This window comes from Caloenas nicobarica, chromosome 1 (genome assembly GCF_036013445.1).
Source record: "Caloenas nicobarica isolate bCalNic1 chromosome 1, bCalNic1.hap1, whole genome shotgun sequence".
Lineage (NCBI taxonomy): Eukaryota > Metazoa > Chordata > Aves > Columbiformes > Columbidae > Caloenas > Caloenas nicobarica.
In genome coordinates, this window is record NC_088245.1 from 74,841,774 (window position 1) to 74,867,722 (window position 25,949).

At 40.0% G+C, this 25,949-nt stretch overlaps 1 protein-coding gene across 2 annotated transcripts in view; it reads right to left on the reverse strand.

Moving 5' to 3' along the window:
- Positions 1–25,949, reverse strand: part of FBLN1 (fibulin 1) — an 83,303-nt gene that overhangs the window by 37,005 nt on the left and 20,349 nt on the right. For both annotated transcript variants that reach the window (XM_065658019.1, XM_065658027.1), the window contains exons 3-14: positions 22,470–22,605; positions 16,234–16,405; positions 13,580–13,639; positions 11,260–11,361; positions 9,847–9,984; positions 7,648–7,785; positions 5,148–5,291; positions 4,185–4,313; positions 3,555–3,680; positions 2,710–2,829; positions 1,692–1,823; positions 1,021–1,144 (exon numbers count right to left, since the gene is read on the reverse strand). In XM_065658019.1, the coding sequence (XP_065514091.1) occupies positions 1,021–1,144; positions 1,692–1,823; positions 2,710–2,829; positions 3,555–3,680; positions 4,185–4,313; positions 5,148–5,291; positions 7,648–7,785; positions 9,847–9,984; positions 11,260–11,361; positions 13,580–13,639; positions 16,234–16,405; positions 22,470–22,605 (1,521 nt within the window). The remainder of the gene's footprint in view (positions 1–1,020; positions 1,145–1,691; positions 1,824–2,709; positions 2,830–3,554; positions 3,681–4,184; positions 4,314–5,147; positions 5,292–7,647; positions 7,786–9,846; positions 9,985–11,259; positions 11,362–13,579; positions 13,640–16,233; positions 16,406–22,469; positions 22,606–25,949) is intronic.

A 25,949-nucleotide genomic window follows, 5' to 3' on the forward strand; every position in this document is an offset into this window, starting at 1 on the left:
TGATCAAATATATCTGCTGTGCCCCTTACATGGCATTTCAAAGCTTAAGATTTACAAGGAAACTATCCATAAATAACTAACCTCTCTGATGAAGATCAGCATTACCTTCACTCTACAGAGAAGGCAAAGAGTACTCAATTTTATCTAAAAGATGGTGGGCATATGAATGCTGATCGTGAAAAGCAATAGCAGGCTGATGGCCAACCTGATTTATCAGCTTTCCTCCCTACTTGGTGGAGCACACACTTACCTGGGTATAGGCCAGGGAGCAGCCTTCAGAGAACCTCTGGAGTACAGGGGGGCCATAAAGCCCCAGGCAGGAGGAAAAGCAGTCATCTGCATCAGCCATAAACTCTAGCTATGTGACTGAAATTTTACAACAACTTCTCCATGCTGCTAGCACCATTTGATGGGTATAAATGAGCTGACAGCTGCTCCTCCTCCCATACCTCTGTCTCATATTTTCAACACCATAATGCATGGACTTTCTCTGAGCTAGGTTAAGACATAAATATGGACAGCAGCCAACACACCACCCTTGCGAGAATTCTCAGCTTTTTTACCAGAGGTGAAATGGTACCAAAGGTAAGACACTCTTGTGATACTTTGCAGCAGCACTGGTAAGACTTCAGATAGGGAGCTAAAAACAACTCTTTTATTGGAGTGTAATAGTAAGTAAACACTATGTGTGAAAGAAAGCAAAACTCAGAATTTTGAAGCTGAATGCAACCCTCCTAACAGGTTGCCTGAAAGGTAGCCAGAGAGAGAAGATCAGCTTATGGCCCAGAGATCACTATAATGCAAACCACTGATGCATGGCATTTTTTAAGGGAATACCTTTTTCTTAGACTGAAACAGGAGCATGAGAAAGGGACCAGACCTGTGTGTGCAAAACATGGGGTAGGCCTATGAACAACGTACATATTTGCCAGAATCTTGTGTTTTCGGTCAGCAGTGGTATGACATAAAGGAGATCGTGTAACCAAAAATCTGTTCAACCTTGAAAAAGAAAGTACTTACGTATCTCCTGACTTGCGGTAATTTTCTGGACACTCCAAAGACAGACAGCGAAAGCCTCCCTGGATGTTAAAGCAGGTCTCATTGAAAGAGCAGTTGTGGCTTTCTGCAACACACTCATCAATATCTGCCAAATGGAAAAAGGTGAGTGGATTAAACACATGCCTTTCCTCTACTTGCAGGTGCCAGATGATGAAAGTATCTTATCAGGTACTACAGAATGTCGGGAGCAATTACACGTTACTGCAGGATTGGAAGGAGAGGGCAGAAGAACAAAAAAAAGAAGAAAACTAACAGGAAAGAACAGGCAAAGGAAGAGCAGCAGTGCCACCAAGTGGACAAGATGTAAATATTTGCTGAAATGCTTACAGCACGACCTTTCCTTTCAATGGCTAAACTAACTCATACCATTTCACAGTGGAAATCTTCATCTTTAGAATTTGTTATAATTATTTAATAATGTTATAAAAATACTCTCTACTGCATTCTATAGTTTGTAAGAGAAATTTCCTGCATATTTATTATAAAATACTGTTTTTTTCAGATTTCAAGCTGATGTTTATTGCTTTACCTATTATGCTATAAGAAAGCCATTTTTTTAAAACTTAAAAGCTTGTTAGAACTTTTCAGATGTCCACAATCAAGTTAGGTCTCCCTGCAATTATTGAACTTACCTTGGCAGTTGCGTGCATTGGGTGCCAACCTGTAACCAGTGGAGGGACACGTACACTGAAAGCTCCCAGGAATATTAATACATCGAAAGGAACAGATGTGCCCTCCAGTAGGTAAGGCACATTCATCAATATCTGCAAGAAGAAAACACCGCTAATTTACTATGTGTTCATGCCATTCAACCGAGTGCACATGTACCATATTCCCGTTGCAAGCTTCAAACACGATTTCATGATTCTAATTGCTGAGCAAGGAAAAAGATCATCAGATAGGGGTGGCTCTACTCAACGAAAGCTGTCAGGAATAAATGGAAGTGTGAAGAAAACAAAAAGCAATCAGGGCCCAAGAGACAAAGGAAATGGATAAGAGCAAGCACTTCACAGTGACATGTATCACAGTACTTTACAAAAGGGAGAGAGAGGAATAGTTTTATCCTTGTTCTTACAAAAAGGAAATTGAGATGAAGTGTTCTGCTCAAGTAAGTCTAGTAAGTCCTAGAGACCAAAGTCCAAATTTAGGGTCACGTCCATGAGGTCACACCCACATCCTCCTTGTATTTGAGGAAAAGCTACTTACACATTAGTTCAGAACTAGCCAAAAAAAAGAGATATAAAAATACTACCCAGCAACATTATATATTACGTAAGTAACATATAAATGTGTTTGTATCTTCACTTGCTGAAGACTAGAAATTCTGTTAGTTCCTCAGGAAAACAAACAAATAAATACACAAATGAAAACAATAACAACACACACCACATTTCTGGCAAGTTCCAAAAGTATGCCAAGCTACAACTCAGTGTAAACAGCAAAACTGACACCACACAAGCAGAGATATTTCTAGACTAGGACATCGGTGGGAAATCTTCACAAATAGAATTTCACAGTTTCACAGGAAAATACCAAAGAGAACAAAATGTTAAAACAAAACCATTACAGGTACATGAAGCTGTTCATGTATGTTATGGTGAGAATAAGAAATGCTCACTCATCCTCCAACTGCAAAACAATAATGCTTACCTTCACATGAAATCCCATCTATGTCACTAAGTTGAAAGCCACGGCGGCAGTAACACTGATAGGAACCATACACGTTGGCACACTCTTGACTACAGGGGCTGCTCTCACACTCATTTAAATCTGAAATGCAAAATTATATACCTGAACCCTAAATGTCTTGTTAGATTTGTCAGTTCTATTACAGGACTAAGGCAAAAGTTCGGAAGACAATTTTTTTAATTAAAAAAGGATGGTATGCATGTCACTGAGAAAGCTGGACATTGGGGGCTTTGGGTGTATTACTCCTAATGGGGTCTGGTGGTATAGGCTAATCTACACTGTGCTATTATTTCCCACTGTCCTTCAAGCTGTGTGACTTGGAGGGAGCCTTTAGGCTCACACTTGCATTTTTATATCTGGATATCAGCAAAGCTGGTTTTGAAGGTCTTAAATCTGATCTAGCTGAATCACCCTTCAAAATACAGTAAACACGGACAATACAACTCTGCGTGATCCAGCCAAAGGGCAAGATATTGGAACTGTGGACTACAGTGACCTTGATTAACCATAACATCATTCTTGTAATCAAAGAGACCACACTGGGTTGATTTCATAGAATCATAGAATAGTTTGGGTTGGAAGGGATCCAAAGGCCACCTAGTCCAGCCCCTCTGCAACGAGCAGGGACATCTTCAACCAGATCAGGTTGCTCAGAGCCCCATCCAGCCTGGCGTTGGATGTCTCCAGGGATGAGGCACTTCTCATGCTATTCTAGTGCAGTCTTACAAGCTACAATCAAATGAAAACAGCTAAAAAGCAATCAGCTGTATCTCATGCTATGTGACCAAAGCATATGACAGCCATACCTTCACATGACCTGCCATCTGTTGAAAGTTTGAATCCCATGGTACACGTGCAATAATAGGAACCAGGGGTATTCTCGCACTTGTGAGCACAAAGGCGGCCTGGATAGCGTCTGCATTCATTGATGTCTGGAAAGATAAATATATAGAGAGGTCTGTGTATTGGCTGGCTTCACTGCAATAGTAGTCTGGACAAGAACGTGGTCATACAAGTTTGATTTTTATTTTCCGGATCTAAATTTCATACTAGAGAGGGAAGAACTTGCTCAAAACGCTCATTTAGAAGCACCCCAGTGCATAATTTAATTAGATCTATAAAGAAGAAAGTTCTTTGATCTTCCAAAGGAATGTTTTGCTGTAAGTGCATATAAAAATATCACAGAAAACAATTACACGCACTCTCATAATCTTACCTTTTAACAGGATAACAAATAACATGTTGACAATACTAATACAGCTTCCTTTGAAGTATCAGCATCTCTTTAATACGGTATTAGTTTTATACGAACAGTACGGTAGTCAATTTTACATTCAGGTGAAAGAGGTTATGCAGAGACCAATAACATTCTTTACACTGGATCATTTTTTAAAATGCCATAGCTGTACGTATTTAAGCTGATAGGTGTAACTTACCAATACAAGTTCTACTGATGACATCAAAAGAGTAGCCAGATTTGCACTCACAACGGTAATTGCCTGGGGCATTTATACAAACGTGTCCTTCTCCACAAGGCTGATTAGAGGATGAGCACTCATCCACATCTGAAAAAAGAAGGAAAATGGTTGAAAGTACACTTCTGAGCATGCAAGTTGAGAGAAGAGCAACGTGTTAAATTATTTTTGTGTTCTCTAGTAGGTATAAAGTGTTCTGAAGCAGAAAGCAGGATTTTAATCTAGCTCTCAGCTTCCACAAGAAGATCAGAGTCACAAATCCAAACTATTCTTACTGAAACAGGTTCTCTCTCAGGTGTCCTGTTAATGTTGATGGACTTAAGAGGGAAAATAAATTGGGAAATCAGACAATCTTTGGAGGAAATCAGGTGCAAAATTGTTTTATTATGGACATTTTGTATTTATGGATCAGATCTTCAGCTGGTGGAAGATGCCTGGGTCTCCCAAAGACAGTACTGCTTTGATAAGCCACTTACAAAAATTGAAAACACATGCAAAAATACTTATTTTTGCAAAAGGCACCTTAGTTAAAAGCCAGCTAAAGGCATATATGCCTTTCACTATTACTTGAATAGCTTCTGTGGGACATTAAGTGGGCCTTGTGTTATACCTCTGTGTTGGGGAGATTTGAGACTACACAGCATTGTTCCAATACACTAATGTAGTCACAGACAATGCCATTTTTGGGAGGTGATTATGATTTTTCCTGTTCTCAGAATTTAGGGTTTTGTGAGATATATGAAGGACAGAGTGTGGATCCTTGTCATTCTTCACTTGTTGCAACTGCCAGAAGGGAAAGAACAGGATGAAGAATTCACTGTGGAAATGAGAAAAACTTGGCCAAAGTGCATGAAACTGGTAAACATACATAACAGATGTGAATTATTTTCTTCAAACCATTTTTTCTTCCGGACTGTTACCTACCTACACATCTTGTTCCATCTTCATTGAGATGATAACCTCGGCCACAGCTGGGTGAGATTCGCTGGCAGGTATACGAGCCATCAGTGTTAATACAGATCTGTCCAGCTGGGCAAGGCATATTGGTGCTCAGGCATTCATTGATATCTACAAGAGCACAAGAAGTCAGAGTAACTATCTGCTGCCTGGAGATGTTTAAACTAAGATGCTTTCCTAATGTAATTCTTCAGAGGATTACATCCTGATGTAATCCTTCAGCGTTGGAAAAGTTCTGCCTATGGGAGAATAAAACTATTTGTGCCATTTAGCTTCACTGATAATAAGCATTAGGGTCCAGGGTGAAGATTGGGAGAGGTATGAGAGGCCCAGATCCCACTGAAAAGTAGAGGAAATTGGGTACAGAACTTGCTTTTGTTCAAAAGCCTTTGAAAGTCTCCCCTAAACATATGAAGAGATGATCAGCAATTCAGTTCACCAGCTCAACCAGCTATGCTGCAGTCTGTGGCTCACAGTGAATGAGCTATTTATTTGGTAGTATGTGCTCACAGAGGTAGTAGCTGACTCCATTTTTACAAAGAGATAAACTACTGCTCACAGGTATTCAATGTGAATACTTTATCCTGGTAAGTTGTCCATGTGAGCACGTAAGAATGTGAATTATGTACTCACAAGACTATGCATCCCTTTACCATCCATCAAACGTGTGTCTGTTTTTTCACAAACCGGACATCTTATCACTTTGTGACAAAGATATCCTTTGCCTCGTAAGAACCCAGTAGAGAGTAAAATCTCAGAAAATGTACTGAGATGAGGCTAAGCTGTATTAAAGTATGATCTGGTGCAGTGTGTCTAGCCAAGAAGGTCCAGAACTCACTGTTACACAAGGTGAGCACATGCTATTCATTTGGGGGAATGGAGTTTCAGAGCCAGGAATCAGTGGCTACAGGGGGTACTGAGGCAGCCTTTGCTACCTGGAAATGTTAATGTAACTAAGACCTTACAGTTTGCAGGAGCAGCACTGTTTATATGTGTATGGGCTTGCATGTCATAACATTTAACGAAGTCCAGCTTCACGTGAGTAACTTCTCTGCCTAAAGTTTACCCAACTGTTTCACTGGGATATTATCATCATTTTACACAGTGCTAATGTCAACTGTCAAAGAGCTACTACCTTCCAGTTTGGTTTGGTATGGTATGGTATTAAGCACAGCATTCAGCTTGCAAAATGTTGGCTGCCTGAAGATGGGGAAAGGGATGTACTATATTGTGAAACATTTCAGACAGGCTTATCCCACGTCACTAGAGTGTAAAATTTTCAACTTAGAAAGACACTGGAAAGGCAGGAAGGTGTTCATAATTTTTTCCCCTCGACACAACATACGGCAGCATTTGATCCAGTGTGTAAAAACAGACTGTGAAATTATTTTGGTAAGTATTTTGAGCAAATGCATTTTAGGCGGCATAACTATTGCTGCTGCAAATTGATGTGGCTTTAGTAATGTCACGGAAGGCAAGCTAACTGCTAACTGCCACGCACCTGGTGCTAACTATGGCAGATACATGTCTTCAAAGGGTTTGTTGTGCACAAGCACTGGCCCCCTTCACTTCAAAAGCTGCAATTTATTTTTCAGTCTCAGTGTTTCCAGTGTCGGATTTCGGCACTACAGGGTACGATGTGGTCAGGAGAACGAGGGGCTGACAATGAGCCAGACTTGGCAGCTGCTGCCGCTCAGCCAGTTCCACAAGTCCAAGACACGCTACGCCGCTGGGGGAATTCAAAGTTAAGTTCAGGCTTGAAAATACTACTCAAGGGAATGACTGATAGATTTGTGGGTCACGTTAGACAATTCCATTTAGAGTGTGCTGGAAACCCGTAATTCTAACATATTTACATGAAGGTTATAATTCTGTTTTGTAGGAGTCTTGGAAACAAAGCATTAGCCCAACAGATTGTAATCACTCTTTAAAATAAAACTCTCCACAGTGACTGGCCCATCATTCTCATCCACAGTAAGATTCTTGATAGGCTATAACTAACGGGGGACAGGTCTGGAGAGACCTACATGCCTGTAAAACCATGCATGTTAATATCAGCAAAGTGTGTTACACAGGATGTCACAATTTACAGCTTTTTATACTAAGCCATAGTGAAAACCTTTTGGATAAGAAGAGATAAAACGTATCACAATATTTTTACGAGTTTTGTTTCAGATAAAATACCCGAAGACTTAAGGAAAATGTTCAAATGCAGCTAAGTGCCCTAAGTAACCAAATCTCATTAAAAATAGAGATCTGGTATTTAAGTCTTTTATTTAAATGGCTCTCGTCTGTAAATCTTACTTGTGGGATCAAGCCTGTCTTTAAAGCAGCAGAAAAAACACATAGCAGAGCAATGCATACACGCATGAAGAATGACTTGAGAAGCTCAGAATTCACCCAGTGAAACTACCACTTATCTCACAGGCAACACTTAAGTTTTCACTGAGATAAGAATATGTCTTACCAATACAGTTGCCTAGCGCATCTTGTATAAACCCATTCATGCACTGTAGTTTGGGTCGGCAACGGAAAGATCCTGGAGTATTCTGACAGATAAAATCGGGGGGGCAGTTATGAGTACCAGTCTCACATTCGTCAATATCTGGTACATCACAAAAAAAAATTGTTAGCAGGAGTTTGACAGAAGCTTTTTCATCACATTTAAAACATAACACACAGTTAAAACCACTAGACTGATTAATCCTTCATGCAATTCAATGCAGTGACCCAGGATCAATCTGACCTACCACCTCAAAACAGAATCTCAGTAAAAACTGGTAAAATCAGTTAAGGTTTTAAAATTATTTCATTGTTAACATTATATATAGGGGGTGGTGTGTTTATTATGCTTCACAAATTTAGTTCTCACAACTAAATGATTCAAAATTATTACAGAGCACCTGAAGCATCATGTTCAACAGTGTTCAGCCTTGATTCAGTAGTGTGTTTATACATGGGCTCAGCTTTGAAGTTAGTAACATTTAATTATATGTCCGAGTACAGCTGTAATTTTAACTTTAGATCCAATGCAGGCATTGTTCATTTCTTTCATTGGTGAATTAGTTGGCTTTGATTCCCATCCATATTAAGGTTTGCAATATCCTTGCATTATTATGCTTTAAAATGCGCATAAATATGGTTTCTGCTTCTTTTAATATTCCATTCCAGTTCACAATAGACAACAAATATTTGTGAATAAATTATGATTCAGATAAAGCAGACGAGTGCTAATGAGGCCTCATTCATGAATGTAACCCTGTTTACATAAAAGCAACTAAAATTTAATGTTTGCTGCCATGCAATGGAGTGAAATCTCCTGACAGTATTAAAATTCAGGGACTTTCTAGCAACAGGACGCCTCAGCTTTCCCATTTAAGCAGTGGACACAACAGCAGATGCCATTTCTTATCTCTAGAGCTTTGTGAGACTTAAATAATGATTGTGGAGCTCATTTCAAGTTTAGGATGGGTTAATACTGAATTGGGTTCAGCAGGGTTCTACATGTTGCACAACTCAGCCATTTTACTTGGCATTTAAAAATCATACATGAGGATTATTCATTTTCTATTTTCATCATTACTAACATAACATTAATAATTAACATTATTAACATATCTTATCCAGATAAGAAATTTCTAATATTAATGTCATGCGTAATTTACTGTCTGTACTCCTTTCTTTCCACCTGAGAAAAATTGTTAATACTTGCTGGTAAGCTATTTGTTGGCCTAAATTTGATGTCATTCAGTTGAGTTAATTTACTCAGTTGAATGAAATTACAGTCTGGTTTATGAACAATTCTAAGCTCTGGGGGAACAGACTTTCTCTTAGTGGAAACCAATTCCACATCAAATGGAGTTTGCTGCTAATTTATATCTACATGAAGGCAGTAAGTCAAGTGAAGCTTTGGATGCACACAACAGCATACTTTGTGCTACATGCAACTTGAAATCAGTCATTTCTTTAGTAAAAAAAAGACTTTGACCCTTGTGTTCAAACACACCTAGTCAAGAACAGTGCTTTTAACTCTTCTTCATTTTGAAATCCTTAAGAATGTTGTGATTAAGAAATGAATCCCTTTGTAACAAATTTAAACCTCCTGAGGATAAAGGCTTACTTTTAAAAGATGCGTCTACCTTAGGGGTGTCAAATTGAACCACGTCGTCACTTCGCTTGCCACACTTCGTTTCACGCTCCGAAGCATGCAAACTTGATTCTTTCAGATGAAACTAAACCACTAGGTATGCCCCAGGAGCAAGACTTAGGCACTCCACTCAGCAACCAATTCACAGGATCAGACTAGAGCTAGCCAGAGGTAAACACCACAAAAATGTGTATGGTGTGAGTGCTGGGCCTTCAAAATCAACTGTTTCAGTCCCCAGACCAGCTCCTATCGTGCAACACCAAGTTGCCAGCGTTAAATATCTGTAGTTATCTCTCCTGGAAGTCTTTGTAGTAGTCCACAGACAGCCTGATCTGGTATCTGCAAGGTGACAGGTGGAAAACTATTGTCCCACAAGAAGTAGCGCTGTCTGCGTGTCCCTGTGTAACTACAGCTTATATGTGTATTTACCAAAAGTAAAAGAGTGTGAAGTGATTATGTACTTTTTTTTTTTTTTTACTTAAAGCTGGAAGATTTCAGTTTTTTCTGCACAGGACGTACCTTTGCAACGACTGTCATCCGTTAGCTCATAACCAGTTCCACAGCTTGTGTCCCGCTGGCAGCGAAAGGATCCTAACGTATTGACACAAGTTTGTCCAATCCCGCAGCTGTGTGTCCCCGTGATACACTCATTAATATCTAGAATATTCAAAATTATTATAAAAAAGAAAAAAAGAGTAAGAAACATGAAATCACAGGCAAGGTATGAGACCAAAGGCTAGCTGTTTGTGCACCTCCAACCAGTCATAACTTTGAGCATCAGGACACAAAGAATGGTGTGGATTTGGCCTCACACACCCACATTGTGGCTAGTCATCTCAGTTCTTAGAGTGTGAGTCAGTAAAGACATTTTGACCCCGCTGGTAACAGGACTTCTGACTGCTGATTCACTGCAAGTAAGAAAGAGGAAGAACTTGCACTGAGTGAGAGCAAAGGGCCAACATCATCTGATGGGAGTCCAGCAGCAGATGATTATGGTGGCTGTAGGAATGAGGCAAGCTTTCAAAAATCATTCCCTTGTTCTGCCTCCCACCCACATATGGCTTAGGGACTCTCCAAGCCACAGGCTGCAACTTTCTGCTTTATAGCTACTGATAGACACTTCTTTTGTAATTTTTTTTCTTTTTCTCTTTGAATATGTAAGAATACTTGTCGTCCACATATAGCAAATGTAAAAATGCTTCCTTTTTATATCTTACACTAGGTGAGTATTAATCTGACCAGTCACCAATATCTATTTTATATTTTGAGGTTTGTTTGAGTTACTTACCTAGACTCCCTTTTCAGTCAATAATAGAAAAAGGCACTCCTGATGAGTAATGCTTTTCATCCTAGAATAGCTATGCAAAACAGGCAAGATGAACTGTGCCCTGAAGTGCTTGTTTCTCTCAGTAAGCAACAAAAGGAGTCTAGGCTGAGTAGCTCAGAAGCAGATGTCTACATTGCTCTATCCCAGCCCGTTTCATTTGATGTCCCTCTAGTTCTTCTAGGAGAAACTTAACGGTTCTTCCCCCTTGACTATTCACATGACACTCACGATATCTAAAACTTTCATCCTTTCTATCAATTGTGTCCTTAACAAGCTGAAGAATCCTGCTCTGTTTCATCTGCCTCATCAATTACTACCTACTATAAAAGAGAACAAGTTTTTGTTTGTTTTAGTTACAATGATAAATTCAAGATCTTCTGCCTCTTCTCCACTCTAAATCCTCCATCTCTTCTACTGATTCTTAACTGCAACTTCTCACAACTTTCATTCCAACACTCTGTTTCAATCAACTTGTTATGATCTCCCCTCTTTCCTCAGCTGGCTTAAGTATATTCTGATCTCTTCTATCTGGATCTTTTTAAACTATTCTTGCTCTTTTAAAACAAGGGTGTTGATAATCGAAGCAATGGTTTTATTTCTTTTACCTTCACAGTTGACACCATCTGGTTGAAGCTGATACCCAACAAAGCAGGAGCAGACGTAACTGGATCCTGTGTCTCTGCACTGCTGAGAACAGGGACCACCACCTAATTGGATATTTTAAGAAGTCTAATATAGTTAAGGATCTCTTCACAGGGACTGAATCAAACCGTTGATTTACAGGATGCTTGCTGATATATTTAGAAAAGCAGATAAATAAACACATGCATATACAAAACGAGGAAAGGGCTAAACACTGAAATAAGTGTTTGTAACCACCAGATTCTTTTAGCTCTAAAAATGAAAACAAGTAGGAAGTAAATTAAGGAGTTGCTTATAGTCCATCATTGTTAGAAGTCTAAGGGAAAATGCTGATGAATTCAGATACCTCCTCAGGCTTTGGCTGGGAAGTTAAAACTTTGTATAGTGATTACTGTAAAACAAGGATGACAAGACGTATGACCATAAGTTAATGAAACATTTTCACTATTAGCTGCGTTAGGCTTTATTTTTAACCTATCATTATTAGGGCCATACTCCTGAATTACCAATAGCATGTGCTCTTTCCTTACTCAGCAGGCAGGTAACATGAAAGGGAGAATGGGGTATTGTGGATGACAAAGGCTTCAAATAACCTAAAGCAACCAAGACTTACTACTGGGGTACTCAGGACTTAGTGAGGTGTGTGCAAGAGTCCCAAAGGATGTGAAAGAGAGGTGGGGTTATTCCATCCAAGAGAAAGAGAGGATACTATAGGAGATTTGCACAAAAACTGGCTCATCATTAAGAAAACTTACATTTTCTGATCTTATTAAAAAGAAATTAACATTAAAAACATTTAATATTCTCCTTAATAGCCTCAAAAGTTTATATACTTTCAACTACTTGTTGTAAGAATATTGATATTGTTAGTACAAATAGAACCTATGTTCTTCTTCTGTTTTTCAGAATGGCTGGATAGGCATTAAAAAAAAAGGTTTGAGATAAGCACAATCAATGTGGGCAAATGTAGTTAAAATAATTTAAACTTTCGAGTAAATTAATTTTTTTTTAAGTGCAACAATTTCTAGTGAGGACAGGGCCATTAATACACCACAGAAAATTAGGTCTGTACACAATACTGACATAGGCAATGACATTTGAGGGAACCATAGTCTTGTGGGTGAGACGGACAGCTACACCTTTCTGAACCTCTGTGAGCTTCTGTCAGCCACAGTAAAACCTATTGTGAGGGTGTTGGAAGAAAAGAACTAATTTCCTTATATACCATGGAGGTGCTCCAACACAAACCTCTGGAAGGTCCACTGCCTAGGAAATTTAAGTTTCCCCTGGTGAAGATCAGAAAATCACAAGTAATATTGGCATGCCAAGTTTATCAGAAAATACAGTGTAGACAGAAACTCTAATTTGTAATTAGCCCTACCAATCCATCTCTTGCAGGCAGCTGATTATCTGGCAAATGCAACAACTAATTACATGAAGAAATAATGCTAGGAAAACATGTAACACATTTTTTGATGTCATCTCTTGTAATTAGAAGCTGGAGACAAGCAGGAGAGCCACTGTTAGCTTTGACTAGCTAATCGCCTAGTAGACATTTCCATCCTCTCTAGAGCGTAATGGCTATACAACACGAAGTACAGTAAATCATGTCTCAACTGGAATATAAGTCTATTAAATTGATTTTATCCTAAATACATTACTTAGTTCTGAAATGCTTGTAGAAAATAATAAATCACTACTGGTTAAAGTTTATAGATATGTAAATAACATGTGGCAAGCAATAAATCAGAATACTTAGCAGAACAATATCACAATAACACATTCTTCCCAGGAGGCAGAACAGCCTGACTAACGAGGACAATAGCCACTTTTCTTCCTTTTTTTCAGGTGACGCATCTCAAAAGGAAACAACTTTCATTTCATATTCAATCACTCCAATCATCCCAAAAGGAAGATAAAAGAATGCACATACTTAATATAGGATCCCCATGTTCTGGAGAATCCAGAGTACTCCACGGGTTCAATGGGTAACACCTCTGAGGTATTACACACTAGATGTTAAATAAAAGTTTAACATATAGTCTAAGCTTCAGTTGGGTAAGACGAACTCCACTATAGGAGACAAGGCCTCCTTGTATCTAAGAACTATTGAGGCATCACATAATGACCTACTATTTCTCAGAAAGGATCTTCATTCTGATATTTTTACCCATAACTACCCTAAGCAAAAGGTTTTGGATAATCTCTAGGTCTAAGTTTGCTTCTCTTTTATTGGAGGCAATCACAAAAGAGCTGGCTAACAGGACCAGTCACCTGACTTACCTCTGCAGCCATCGTGCAGATAAGGATCTTCTTGGTCTAGTTCCTCCTTTGAAATTTCAACTAAAAAGAGGAGAGAGAGACATTAGAGGAGAAAGCACTTTTCTTCTCACAGTAAAAAGCTGCCTGCTTGGGATGAGACTCAGACCAGGGTTTTGGATAAACCAGGACAAAATTAAAGAGCATTATTTACATATTTTACAGTTATTTCATACTTATATTTTACATTCAAATGCACACAGCCATGGGGCATTTTCCATCTGACTGATTCAATATGAAAGTCATGCTGTGATCATAGATTACATATGGGCTGAGACTTTCAAACGCAGGTTCTTAACATTAGGCTTTTAACCAGAGCTTAACCTCATTTTCATAAGACATGTTGTTGGGACATGCTTGGCTTCCCCTGACTTTATAGTAGCTTGGAGTACTCAGAGTTTTAATGAAAATCAGATTAACCTCATTTATTTAGACTTCATTCCAAAAAGAACTCCACACCCAACATTTGGGCACCTACTTATGGCATTCTTTCAAATGTACTTCATATACCTTAACTTAGAGTGTTTTGATCAGCGGTGCTTCTGCTACAAGCATGTGTCCTGAGAGTTCTTTCTCTCCACACAGAGGACATAAACAGGCTAAAAACATGCACTGCCTAAACCCATAGCTTGCCCAAAGGACAAGGTAGTGGACTTCCTTCAATGCCACCATTTTGAACGCAGGGGAAGTGGTAGGTCGCTAGTGAGATATGTGAAAGCACAATCTCAAAATATTCCGGTAACTTGAATGGGAAGCTTAGTCTTATTCCAATGACCGTCCATAAGCCTATTCAACCAGCTGTCACTTACAAGTAAACAATACATCACAGATGTCAAAGCAAGTTTTTGCACAGTGGCACAAGGCTGGGTTGGTACACTGAGTCCTCAAGCCATAGGGGTACATTTTGGTCACACAGAAGCTAATGAAATGAGTTTGCCCAAGTCTGGTCTGATTTTGTAGAGGTCTCTGGGGTCACAGTACCAGAGATTACTCTTCATGTGACTAAGGAAGCATCATCCAAGGAGTCAGCTTGCCTTACCCTCTGCAGGAGAATGCCCTGCTCGCCCTGCTATCGCCTAACACAAACACAAGGTGCTAGTCCAGGAAGCTGCCTTACAAAACGGAGACTGATCTCTCCTTCCTCACTAACAAAGGTGTCATGTTGCTTGCTCTGCCTTTCTACAGGCAATTTTTATTGTCGGTAGGGAGAGCTGACGTAAGTTCAGCCACCTGCTTGTTTCTTAGTTTAATGGTGAGAATGTTGTCTCGCCCTGCTTGTTGACAGACACGTCTTTGTAATGCATAATGGTTGTTATGTGTGCCATAATAACCATACTAATCATATGCATACTGGTGATTACGTGTGCCACTAGCCTACAAGGGTAAGTGGGGCAACACTGGATCTGTTCACAATTCTGGATTTTCAGGTATTGTTATTCTTCTCACATCATGCAGGTACACCACATCTGCAAATTTTTGTTATCGGCAGAGTGGTCTAAGTATAAGGTACCTACCAGTCAAATCACTTCAGCCAGCGCTAATGGACAAGGGGCATTCCCCTGCTGAGACAGGACTACACAAAGAAACTGGCAGGGCATTTCTCAGTGTTACTTGATAAGGGTGTACACTGACATAAGCCAGGTCTGAAAGACCTGAAATAAGTCTGATAACACACTGGCTTAAGCAGAGCAATGCAAGATTTTGTGGTGGGGTTTGGGTTTAAGTGATTGATTAGGATGAGGTCTCCCAAAATCTGCCACTGGTGATCTGCAAGCCAGACTGCATGTTTCCAGTGCTCAGCTGCCCACGAAGGAGGCAACACTATATAGCATGACTTTTCTGCAGTATCAGGTCTGTCTGCTAAGTGAAAAAGGCAAAAGAATCCCAAACCCAGGTCTGTAAGGGTCAGCATGTCCACATTCATCCTCTTCAGTTCTCTGGACCAGGTATGGAAAAGGGTGTCAGGAGCTGCTGCCATCTAGATGCGCCTCTCCTCTGATAATATTGAAATAAATGCAGATACCATGTTTCTTGGAAATGTTCCATTCTCCCAGACAGTCCACGCATTTCAAATGCCCCCAGTTTGTGGGCATTTGCCTCTCACACACAAGGTAACATTTGAATTCTGCCAAGCTTGCAAGGGCCATCTGGCTTTTAAATCCAATTAAAAGAATCAGTTGTTGATTTTCTTTTTAATCAAGCATTTATCAGTGGGCAAAATGCTACTAAAATTAACAGCTTATACTCAGTTTCTGATATAAGATCATTAGTGGCCAAAATAATATGTCTTATAGTTTAGTTCTGGCACCAGAAACTGAGTGACCACTTTCCAGCTCTTTTAGCCTCCTGTAGTATGCAACGTTTCAGTTCTCACTAGCCAAAAAAACAAGCTACAAAACATGGATCATTAAATTACTCAGAGGAGATGTCAAGTTAGAGGAATTCCAACAAGCACAGTTATGGTGTGAACTGTGGGGTTCCCCTGCAGGGACAGGAGTTGGACTCGATGATACTTGTGGGTCTCTTCCAGCTCAGGATATTCTGTGATTCTGTGATTCACTCCTTCTACCCCATATCATTTTGTGTTGCACTCTCTTATAATTTGCAACGTCAAATACCTTGCTCCTTTTTAGGAGCATCATCGCTGATGGACACATCAATGCCTTCTTGACCCTTCACACAGCAAGCTCTGAAGACAACTCCACACTGGTATCCTATCTTCGGGTTGGGTTCACAGCGCTGTCCTTGAACTTGGGCAGACTTTCCCAGCAAACAACAGTAACAACATGTCTGTTGGAGACCAAAAAACAAACAAACAAACAAAAAGTTAAATCCTAGCATACTAGCCCTGAAGGTATCAATACAAATTTTGTCGGTTGTGTCGATAGTCTTATCTCACCTTGGCAAATTAATGGAAAACCTTCTGCAAACTCTTTAAGAACTCCTGGTGTACTCAGGCTCCAGTATTTTAATCTGTATTTAATCTGTTCAGTGGGGTCTGCATCTGGCCTGCATAGAGCTCAGCACAGAATGTGGATCCAGTTCTCACAAATATTGTGAATGTGTGTGCAGGGTGATGTGGAGAACCACAATGGTCCATGTATGTATATGGAATTTCATTGCTCCCTGCATGCACAGCCCAGTTTCAAACACCAGCAAACAGTGGGAATTCTTAATACCTCTGCTTCCCTTTTGTGTCCAGTTCAATTAAACTGAGACACAACCAAGGAAGTGCATGACCCAGTTTATAATTAAACTGCTCACTCAGCTTCCCAGCAAAAAATACCCCTCTCTGAACTAACAAACAAGTAAACAAACATGATTCATCCAAAGTTAGCGTTAACAGGTCACAAAGAGAAGATACTCTACCCTGAAAAACAGACCACATAGTCAAACATTATTTAAAAGTATCATAGTCCTGACATGGCTTCCAGCAATGAAACATTATCTGCCCCTCCTGGACCTGCTAAAAGACAGCCCCAGACTACACCACGGAAGTGAACATAGGACAAGTTAATCCTGTGTAGTTTCCTTTTATTTTAAATTGAGGTGACACTGCTGATGTATTCAGTTTTCTTCATTGCCATTAAAAAGCAGCAAAGATGATTGGTGCTCTGGAACTGGTGTCTGCCAGTTGCTACTGTCATGTAAAAGCAGATTTAAGCTTTTATTGTCAGTTTTATTATTCTTCCAGACTCTTTTTTCTTGAAGAAAATAGCCTGCACCATCAAACAGAGCAGGTGGAATATAAAATAAGTAAACATTGAACTACGTTTCTGTAATTTGGTGCTTTAAGCACCACATCTATTGAAAAGAAGGCAACTATTACATTTATTTCACCACTCGGAGACGTATACCCCTGGCTGTATTCTGTTTTCCTTTATGAGGTATTATATGTTTCTCTCTCTGTACTGCAGTGAAAAGCTCTTTTAAAAGCTAGAGCAGTGTGAAAGTAAAATAATAAAATCCTTCTTTCTTGTTTCTTCAATTTTTTTTTTACTTTGCAGCATTTTGAAGTATGCAAGCACACTATTTTGTACTTTATCTTCAAATACACAAGTGACTCCTTTCCTGCTGCAGAATGCTGTACAGCAGGAACACTTCCCTCCTGTCCACTGCTGAGGTGCTGTTTTCATGCCCACCATCATGTTAAGGTACATTTTTTCCCTTATTAACTACGGTTTGTTGGGGTGGTTCCTCACTACCTACTTTTTTTACTTGGTTCTCCAAGTACTTCCATCTAGTGGAAGATGATCTGGTTTCATCACTAGTATGTCTGGGATATTTCCATCTTTTCTGTTTTTTCTGGGTGACTTTAGAAATAAGTGCTTGATAATCTCTTCCAAGAATTGCAACATTTCTGAATATTTATTGTCTAACACATCTAACATTGTCCTGAGGCATTTTCCTCAAAGTTTTTAACATCTGTCTATAATTTTATTAGATTTCCAATTTTTGCAACCATAAATTAGAATACAGAAACTAAAACTGAGCTGAAGATTCACTGTTTGACTTAAGCTTGCCTATTTTTGATAACCAAATCTTACTTAAGTTACTCAATACAGCTGATGCCTTGCCAAACCTTGACATTATATACTTCTGAGTATCCCCACTGGCTTCTACTGTTAGGCATACAAATTGACTCAATCTATTTCTTTGTCTTGTCACACATGCTCAAACTGGGAGTTACAGAGTTTCTCTGGATTTTTTTTTGTGAAGAGCAATCATTAATCTTGCCATTCATCAAATGCTGAACAACCTTATGTTATTCATTTCTTCCACGTTGAGCCACCACTTCAAAGTTCTCTGTCTCCACCTAATGTGAATCTTCAAGTGCAGAGCTTGCCAAGTCTTGCAATGTCTGTAAGAAACTGTATCTTCATTTAAAATAATTGTATGCATTGAACCGTTTGCTCCAACCGGCATTTATTCTAACTGTGCATGATCCATCTTGATTTAACATCTAGATAATAATTTATGTCGTTATACCACAGCCAAAATGATTCAGAGATGGAAAGTGTCAAATGTTTTCTTCACTGATGTTTATGGTAACTGCCTTTTAGTACTGACCCCAGAAGATTCTGCACTGGCAGTTCTAAAGGCTAATGTTACTTGTTCAACTACAGAAAAAAGATGAGGAAGCTGATGAATGGCCTTGTGCTCAGAGCACACCCAGGACTCTGTAGACCCACATACATCCCCACATATCTCACCTGTGAACTTGGGAAGTTGCCTTTTCGTTCAGTCCTTCCACTGTGGAATGGTAATAATCTAGCAGTGATACGGCTAGTTTAACCCATGTTCAAAGAGCACTCTGATAGTCTGAGACATAAAGCAGTATTTCATTATAACTATCACTGTCCTGGTAAGATTAATCTCAACATTTCCTTTTTCACACTATTTTTTTCAGGGTTGTTACTTACTCTAAAAGATTTTGATCCTTTAGTCTGGGGTGAAGTCTAGACTCCATATTAGTTCAGTTCTTCATGTGTTTGCAGACACTTTCCAAAAGGCTGCCAGCTGCCGAGAGGCATATTGTGACGACCATTCACCCATTTGCTAGAACCAGCGCTGCCTTCATGCATGGTACAACTGAACGATTGAGTTGTTATCACACACTTTCACTGGCTGTAAACCTTTGCTTCTTAAGTGATCCCAATAATAATCTCAAATATTTATTCTTTTGCCTCTCCCATTATTAGCAAAAGCTAATGCAGCTCCAAAGCCATGCCTTGCTCTTCGTGTTTGTACAGAAAGCCGAGCCCTCCTTGAAGTCCTATGATCCCTTGACTGCTCTTACACTTTGCTTACTCACAGAAAGGAATAAAGATAAAAGGAATAAAGGAATAAATAGTTACATGCGAGAAGTTTGAAGATTTGTTTTTGGTGGGATTAGGAAGCACCTGAAATTGCCTTCATCAACAAGCTCTCTTAATTAGTCAAATTTATAATAGGTCTTTACTATTTATGTCACCATTTAAGTTAGCAGATGTGGAAGGGTAAACTATGTATTGACATTGCTTTTGTGTATCTGCCCACAAGAGGTCTCTCACATGCTGAAATCCAGACTAACTAGTAGATGCTAAGAAAAACAGACTGAAAAAATACAAATAACTCAGTAGAATTTTTCAGAACTTCTGAAGATCTGAACAAAAATTTTAGAATATTTTAAGCAGTCCAAAGCAATAAAACTTTTGTGCTCACAACCAAAGTATTCTTGACAAAACTGGGAAGATAAGGCCATATCTTGATCTTTGGAAAGAGAAAGTACCTATGACAAATTTTGGGGAAAACATCCGAGTACCTTAAAGAAGGTCAATTTTGACGAGCTTCGCTCATTTCTGAAGGGCTGTTACGGTAGAAACTTTCATAAAATCACTTCTACATCTCCTGTATCAGCAATAAATCTGGAAATTGATTACTCTCTCTTGATGAAGATTTTAAAGATTAGTAATTAATTTTGCATCCTTTTTTTCAAGGTAAGAAAAGCTATGCTTCCAAAAAAACTGAGAAGTAAAATCATGCCCATCATTACGGATCCCTACCACCTTTAAGTGTAAAAGCTGAGGCAAATGTTTTCAAAATATGGTCTTTTTATCTTCTTTTCAATCACAAGTTTTACATTCAAAAGAAAGATTATCTGCCTCATTTGCTGCAAAGTGATGCAATTAATCCTACTAATTGAATTACTAAATCACTCTTTCTGCTTCCTTGAAGGAGACAAAGAAGATCCAAAAGAATTCCTATGCTACCTAAACTAAACAAAAAAAGGACCAACTCAGGCAAAATGAGATTTGAGCCCATGTGACATAGGCTTGGTATGAACGTCAGAGTTTGTTTACCAGAGCAGGGCACAATTGCCAGATACACTTTATGTCTCAAGGTCATCAGATTCAAAATGTATTCAACAAAAGAAATGATGAATTGTTCACTGATATTAGATCATAAATCATCTATGCCCATCATGGATCAAAGAGATTATCTACAAAGATCCTCCTACAGCTATTATACATCAGTACAGTTATTAAGGGTAGGATATTCCAATTGGGGGGCGAGGGGAGAGCAGCACATGCTTCACAAAGATTAAACACTGACTATGTTTATACCAGTAAATTAAAACAGGGACAGAATATCGGTTCAGGCATTGTCCCACAATCGTCTGTAATGTTTAAATATGAGCAAGCTCTAATGGGCAGCTAACATCCTCTCAGACAGTGCTGAAGCACATTTTGGGGTTAGCACAGGCCAGTGAGCGTTCCCAACACTGTGTTCTGCAGGGAAAAGATGTCACTTACGTGACATGAGCTGTGCTGAGCTACCTATTCTCAGGGCCAGAGATCAAGGCCCAGTCCATTTTGTTTAATAATACAGCTGTCACCATGAAAACCTGTCATCTTTAAAGAAGTCTGGCCATTTTAAAAACAGCAATGTTAACTCTTCTTCCTTGTGCTGACAAGTCCACATAGGGAAACATCAGTCAATTGATGGGAAAGTGGGTTTTCTTGAACAGTTGCATTCTAGTTTGGAGTTGTCCCATGGCATCCATTTGAAATAGTGCTGTTGCCATAAACCTGTCTCTGGTGCAAGCACTGGAATCTGCAGAGCACTCACCATCACAATCCTTCTTCATCTGTCCATAGCCCTTCAACGAACTGACACAGAGGGCTAAATATGTTTTCATGACACATTCAGATTGGGGTGGACAGGCTTCGTAACAGCAAAGGCTGCACAGAGGAACCTCCATCCCAGGAGCAGGGCACACCCTGGACATGGTCAACAGGTGACATATATCCCCTCTGCGGGACACACTCCACCATGGGACAAAATCATGCTGCATATACAGACAGGTTTGTGACAGCCCAACAATGCCAGCGTCATCAGCACGTGTTACCTTTCTTCTGCTCACAGCCCCGGCATTGGTGGCGTCCCAAGGCCAGGAACATGATCAAACTGGCATTTTGAAAATATATGAAACTTGTGAGTCAGACATTGTCTGCCTTCCTCTATATAGTATATTTTTTAACTGAATGAACCAAAACATTCAGCATCTTTGAGCACTGGCGAGAATTCAAATCACTGTCATCTATTTTCATCATTACTGAAAGAAATCTGAAACAGGACCAGAGCTACTCATGACTGGGTCATGGTCAAGGTCTTGATCTTACTGGTAGAACTGTCTTCCAAAAACACTCTGCAGAGTGGCACGAATATGCCCCCTTTCAGGAACTGAGAGACAAAGACAGTAATAAAGGTGGGGGGCAGGGCACAGATTAACTAAAGATGCCAATGTTGGGCATTTTTATTCTAATATAAAATGTTATTATCACAAGCTTACGGATGTCTCCATTCAATTGTAAATTGAAGTCATGTTAACTAAGGACAGGTACACAAGCTGGAATTGCAAGTACACTGAGAGGATTAACTTCAGTCCTATCCCTTTAGACCATCAATGATGAAAACCACTGAGTTTGACCTTAGGCCACAAAGCTGTAATGAAAGCTAAAGTCTGAAATGTGTCTGAGTTTCTCACCCATCCCTTCCTACAGCGTTGATGTCTTCTCTTCATGTAAAAATAGTTTCCTAGCCAATTACCCATTTAAGACTTTCTAGCCTTTTGCATTCCACCCTCTGCCTCTGCTGAAATGTAATGAGACAGTCTGTTTCGCTCAATGAGGAACCATTTCTCTCAAAGAAGCACAAAGTGCACAGCCTTCACCGAGACATGAGGCGTAGGTGGGAAAAAGCTGTCTATGTGCAAATTGAGCATGGTCACTTTCAGGGTCAACCCTTCATACCCATCTAGAGAGCGAATACCATTTCTTAAAGATGAACAGGAGTAGCTATGACATCTCACCTTGAAGTTTTCAGCTTCACAGGTGGAATTTTCACCAATATGTGAGTCACACTCCTCACGCACGTTGGCAAATTCAATCCCATCCGAACAGTACTGCTTCTCCAGCTGGCTGCGGCAGCACTGTACCTGCGTCATGCTGACAAAAGGATGGAAGCAATGGGAGAAGAATGTCATATATAGGTCAAGAACAAATAACGCATGTTTTGACAACTACCACTTGTACTAGTCTCATGGAAAGAGGTTCCTGTGGGCACACGTTTTAGTTATAGAGTAAAACTATTCTCTAGGAGTAGGCAGAATGTCTAGGTGATGTGTTTAATACAGTTTAACTGCCTGTCTACCTTGCAGTCTGTCCTAAATTTTTTTTAAGCAAATGAATAACTTCAACCACATTCGCCACAGGGCTCATGGTTTCCAGAACTTGCATTCTTGCATGTTTGGTGACAGCTGGTGGCTGAAGAGAGGGTGGTGAAAACCAAATCAGTGCTCTAACTGATGGGAGGGAGAAGTCAGGCCCTGGACATTGTGAGAGTTTGCAAGCCCATGGCCAGTCCACCCTCACACCCGCTGCCCCACCCTCAAACAAACAGGTACAGCATGTTCAAGGAAGCTGGAGATACAGGGAGAAGTGAAGATATCAAGGAAAGCCATAGTGAGGAACAGAGTGTATTGAAGCAAGAGGCAAAGAAAGACAAGGGAGAGAAGAGTATTACAGGGCAAGAAGATATGGTGAGGAAACAATAAAAATCTGCAGGAAACTGGGCTTTGTTAGTTCCACTGCTCATAAAAGCATTCTATTTTAATCTCAGTTTCACTGAATAAAATGAAAACCCCTTCCTGTGGAAAGAAAAAATTGTGTGAGGAGGCTTTAAACTCTAAACTTTCCCACTCTACTCTTCACTGGGGCGGCCTCACCTGGAGCACTGTGTGCAGTTCTGGGCACCACAGGATAAAAAAGGCACAAAGCTACTAGAAAGTGTCCAGAAGAGGGCTACGAAGTTGGTGAAGAGTTTGGAGGGGAAGCCGTACGAGGAGCAGCTAAAGTTACTTGGTTTGTTCAGCCTGGAGAAGAGCGTACTGAAGGGAGAACCCATGGCGGCTACAGCTTCCTCACATGGGGAGGAGGAGGGACAGACGCTGATCTCTTCTTTCTGGTGACCAGTGACAGAACCTGAGGGAATGTCAGGAAGATGTGCCAGGGGAGGTTTAGGTCGGACATTAGGAAAAGGTTCTTCAGCCAGAGGGTGGTGGAGCACTGGAACAGGCTCCCCAGGGAGGTGTCACGGCCCCAAGCCTGACAGTGTTCAAGAAGAGACTGGACAAGGCCCTCAGACACATGGTGTGAATTTTGGGGCTGTCATATGCAGGGACAGGAGTTGGACTCGATGACCCTTGTTGGTCTCTTCCTATTCAGGACATTCGATGATTCTATGATTTAAACTCATCCACTCCTGTTACTACTGCCACTTGAACACGAAGCCCATGGAAGGAGATACCTTCCCTCTCTCCACTCCGTTTTTATGTGTAACTCAGCTTTGTTGGGTGGCATTGTGGCTGGAGCTTGTAGTTTAAAACTCTTCCACCACTACCTACTGTAATAGACACTGAGAAACAGCAAAAAAAAGTTAAAGAAGAGTAACAAATGAGATTATACATACAAGGATATAAACATACTCATGTGTTTTGCGATAACCCAGTTTCACTAAGAATAACGTTACCTGAGTTGCTGGGGGAAAGGAAACTATCCCAAAGGCAATCCAAGCTGATAAATTCTATCTATAGTACAACAGGGGCACCTAAAAGGCATGCCTTGATACATTAGAGGTCTATAAGAAAGGCACAGAAAAACCCTATAAACGCATTTCTATACAGACCAACAACATTGAATGCATTTTCTCTGCTGTTAAGAGTATTCACCCATTTTTTTCCTCAACTCTAATTATTTGAACTGATGAGTAAAATCTTTTAAAGGGTAACCTAGAAGTAAACAAAATTATGTAAAGATATTCAGCAAACCAATGCCCTTTACTCTTAAAAATCCTTTATTTATATTGTTGGAGATTTTGGAAGTATAAGGAAGAAAGGTGGTTTAGTTGCACCACTGAACTACTGACTTCTGAGATAGTGGATTCCCATGCACCACCTCTGGCGGAGCTTCCCTGCTCTTGATGACCGTAAGATGATCTTTCAGCTCCCAAGTAGTGGGAAGGTGTCCCTCAGCTCTAAGGCAAGGCCATCCAGTCCAGCCACTAAAAGCAGGGAACATGCAGGTACCGGGCTCAGATTCTGCCTCTCTGTGCATGTGGGTGAGGTGAGGTTGTTGAGCTACATTCCTGAAGATTCCCACTTATTATTTATTGGATTTTGTAATAGTCTGACTGTGCAGTTCTCACTCGGACAAAAACAGCTAGGAGATTTCAATGTACGGGAAGAAAAACCAGGATAAGTTCATAAACGCATTATTCAAAAATAGCCTCTAAAGTCACAGCAAGAGGTTAAGCCCAGGAGAGCAACTTTATTCAGCAGAATATTTGAAGTTTTTGATGTTTGATTTAGTTCCAGTTTGGAAAACTGTAGCTTTTTTGTTGCTGAAATTCCCTCTGAAGCTGAATTTCCATTCCGTGCCCAGCTCTGGGGTGGTCTGTCAGGACTTTGGAAGCCTGTAAAACCCGAACTTCAAGCCCAAGAGTGTGGGAGCTGAGCCTTTCCAGCTCCTTTAGCCCTCCAAGTCCTGTTGAGGAGCTAGATATGTTAGCCACAGACAGACAAACAAACAGCAGCAGTCTTTCAGTAGATCTGTTTGATTTTCAGTGTGGCATTTTTTCCAAATACAAGTCATCTCTTTGAAATCACTGACAAATTGGCAATTTCAACCAAAACAAAAAGTTTCTTAAAATGTTTCCCACAGCTATATTGATAAGTCATGTGGCCCACCCCAGCTGTAATAAGGAAGTAAACATCAATTGAATACTAGATTAAAATACCATTTATTCATTCTCAAAACAACAACAATAAAATCACACTTCATTGCCCAAATCCTCCAGTGAAGTTGCAGTGGTAGCAAACACCATTTGAGACTGTAAACACTTGTGCGGCTCTCACAGAGGTAGAAAACCTTGAAAGATGTCAGGGAAAAATGCTAGAAAAATCTGTACAGTACTGGTCTTCTGGCTTCAATTTAGCCTGCCCAGCTCACCATCCTTTCCCTTTACACACCAGCCCCAACGCTGATGGTCACTAAAGCATATACCACCACAAGCTCTTCAGTCTCCAAGACTTGAGACGAAGAGTATCTCTCCCTGTCTTTGCTAAGTTACATGTGTCTCCCTCGCTTAGACACTAACATAATACATACCCACTTTATACCTCATGGCAGAGTAAAGGAGCCATCTCTAATGGCCAACAGGACATCTAGATTTGTCTCTTCACATAAAACCTTTCAACTCCTCCCGTGTAGCATCCCTATTAACTTCATGTCTA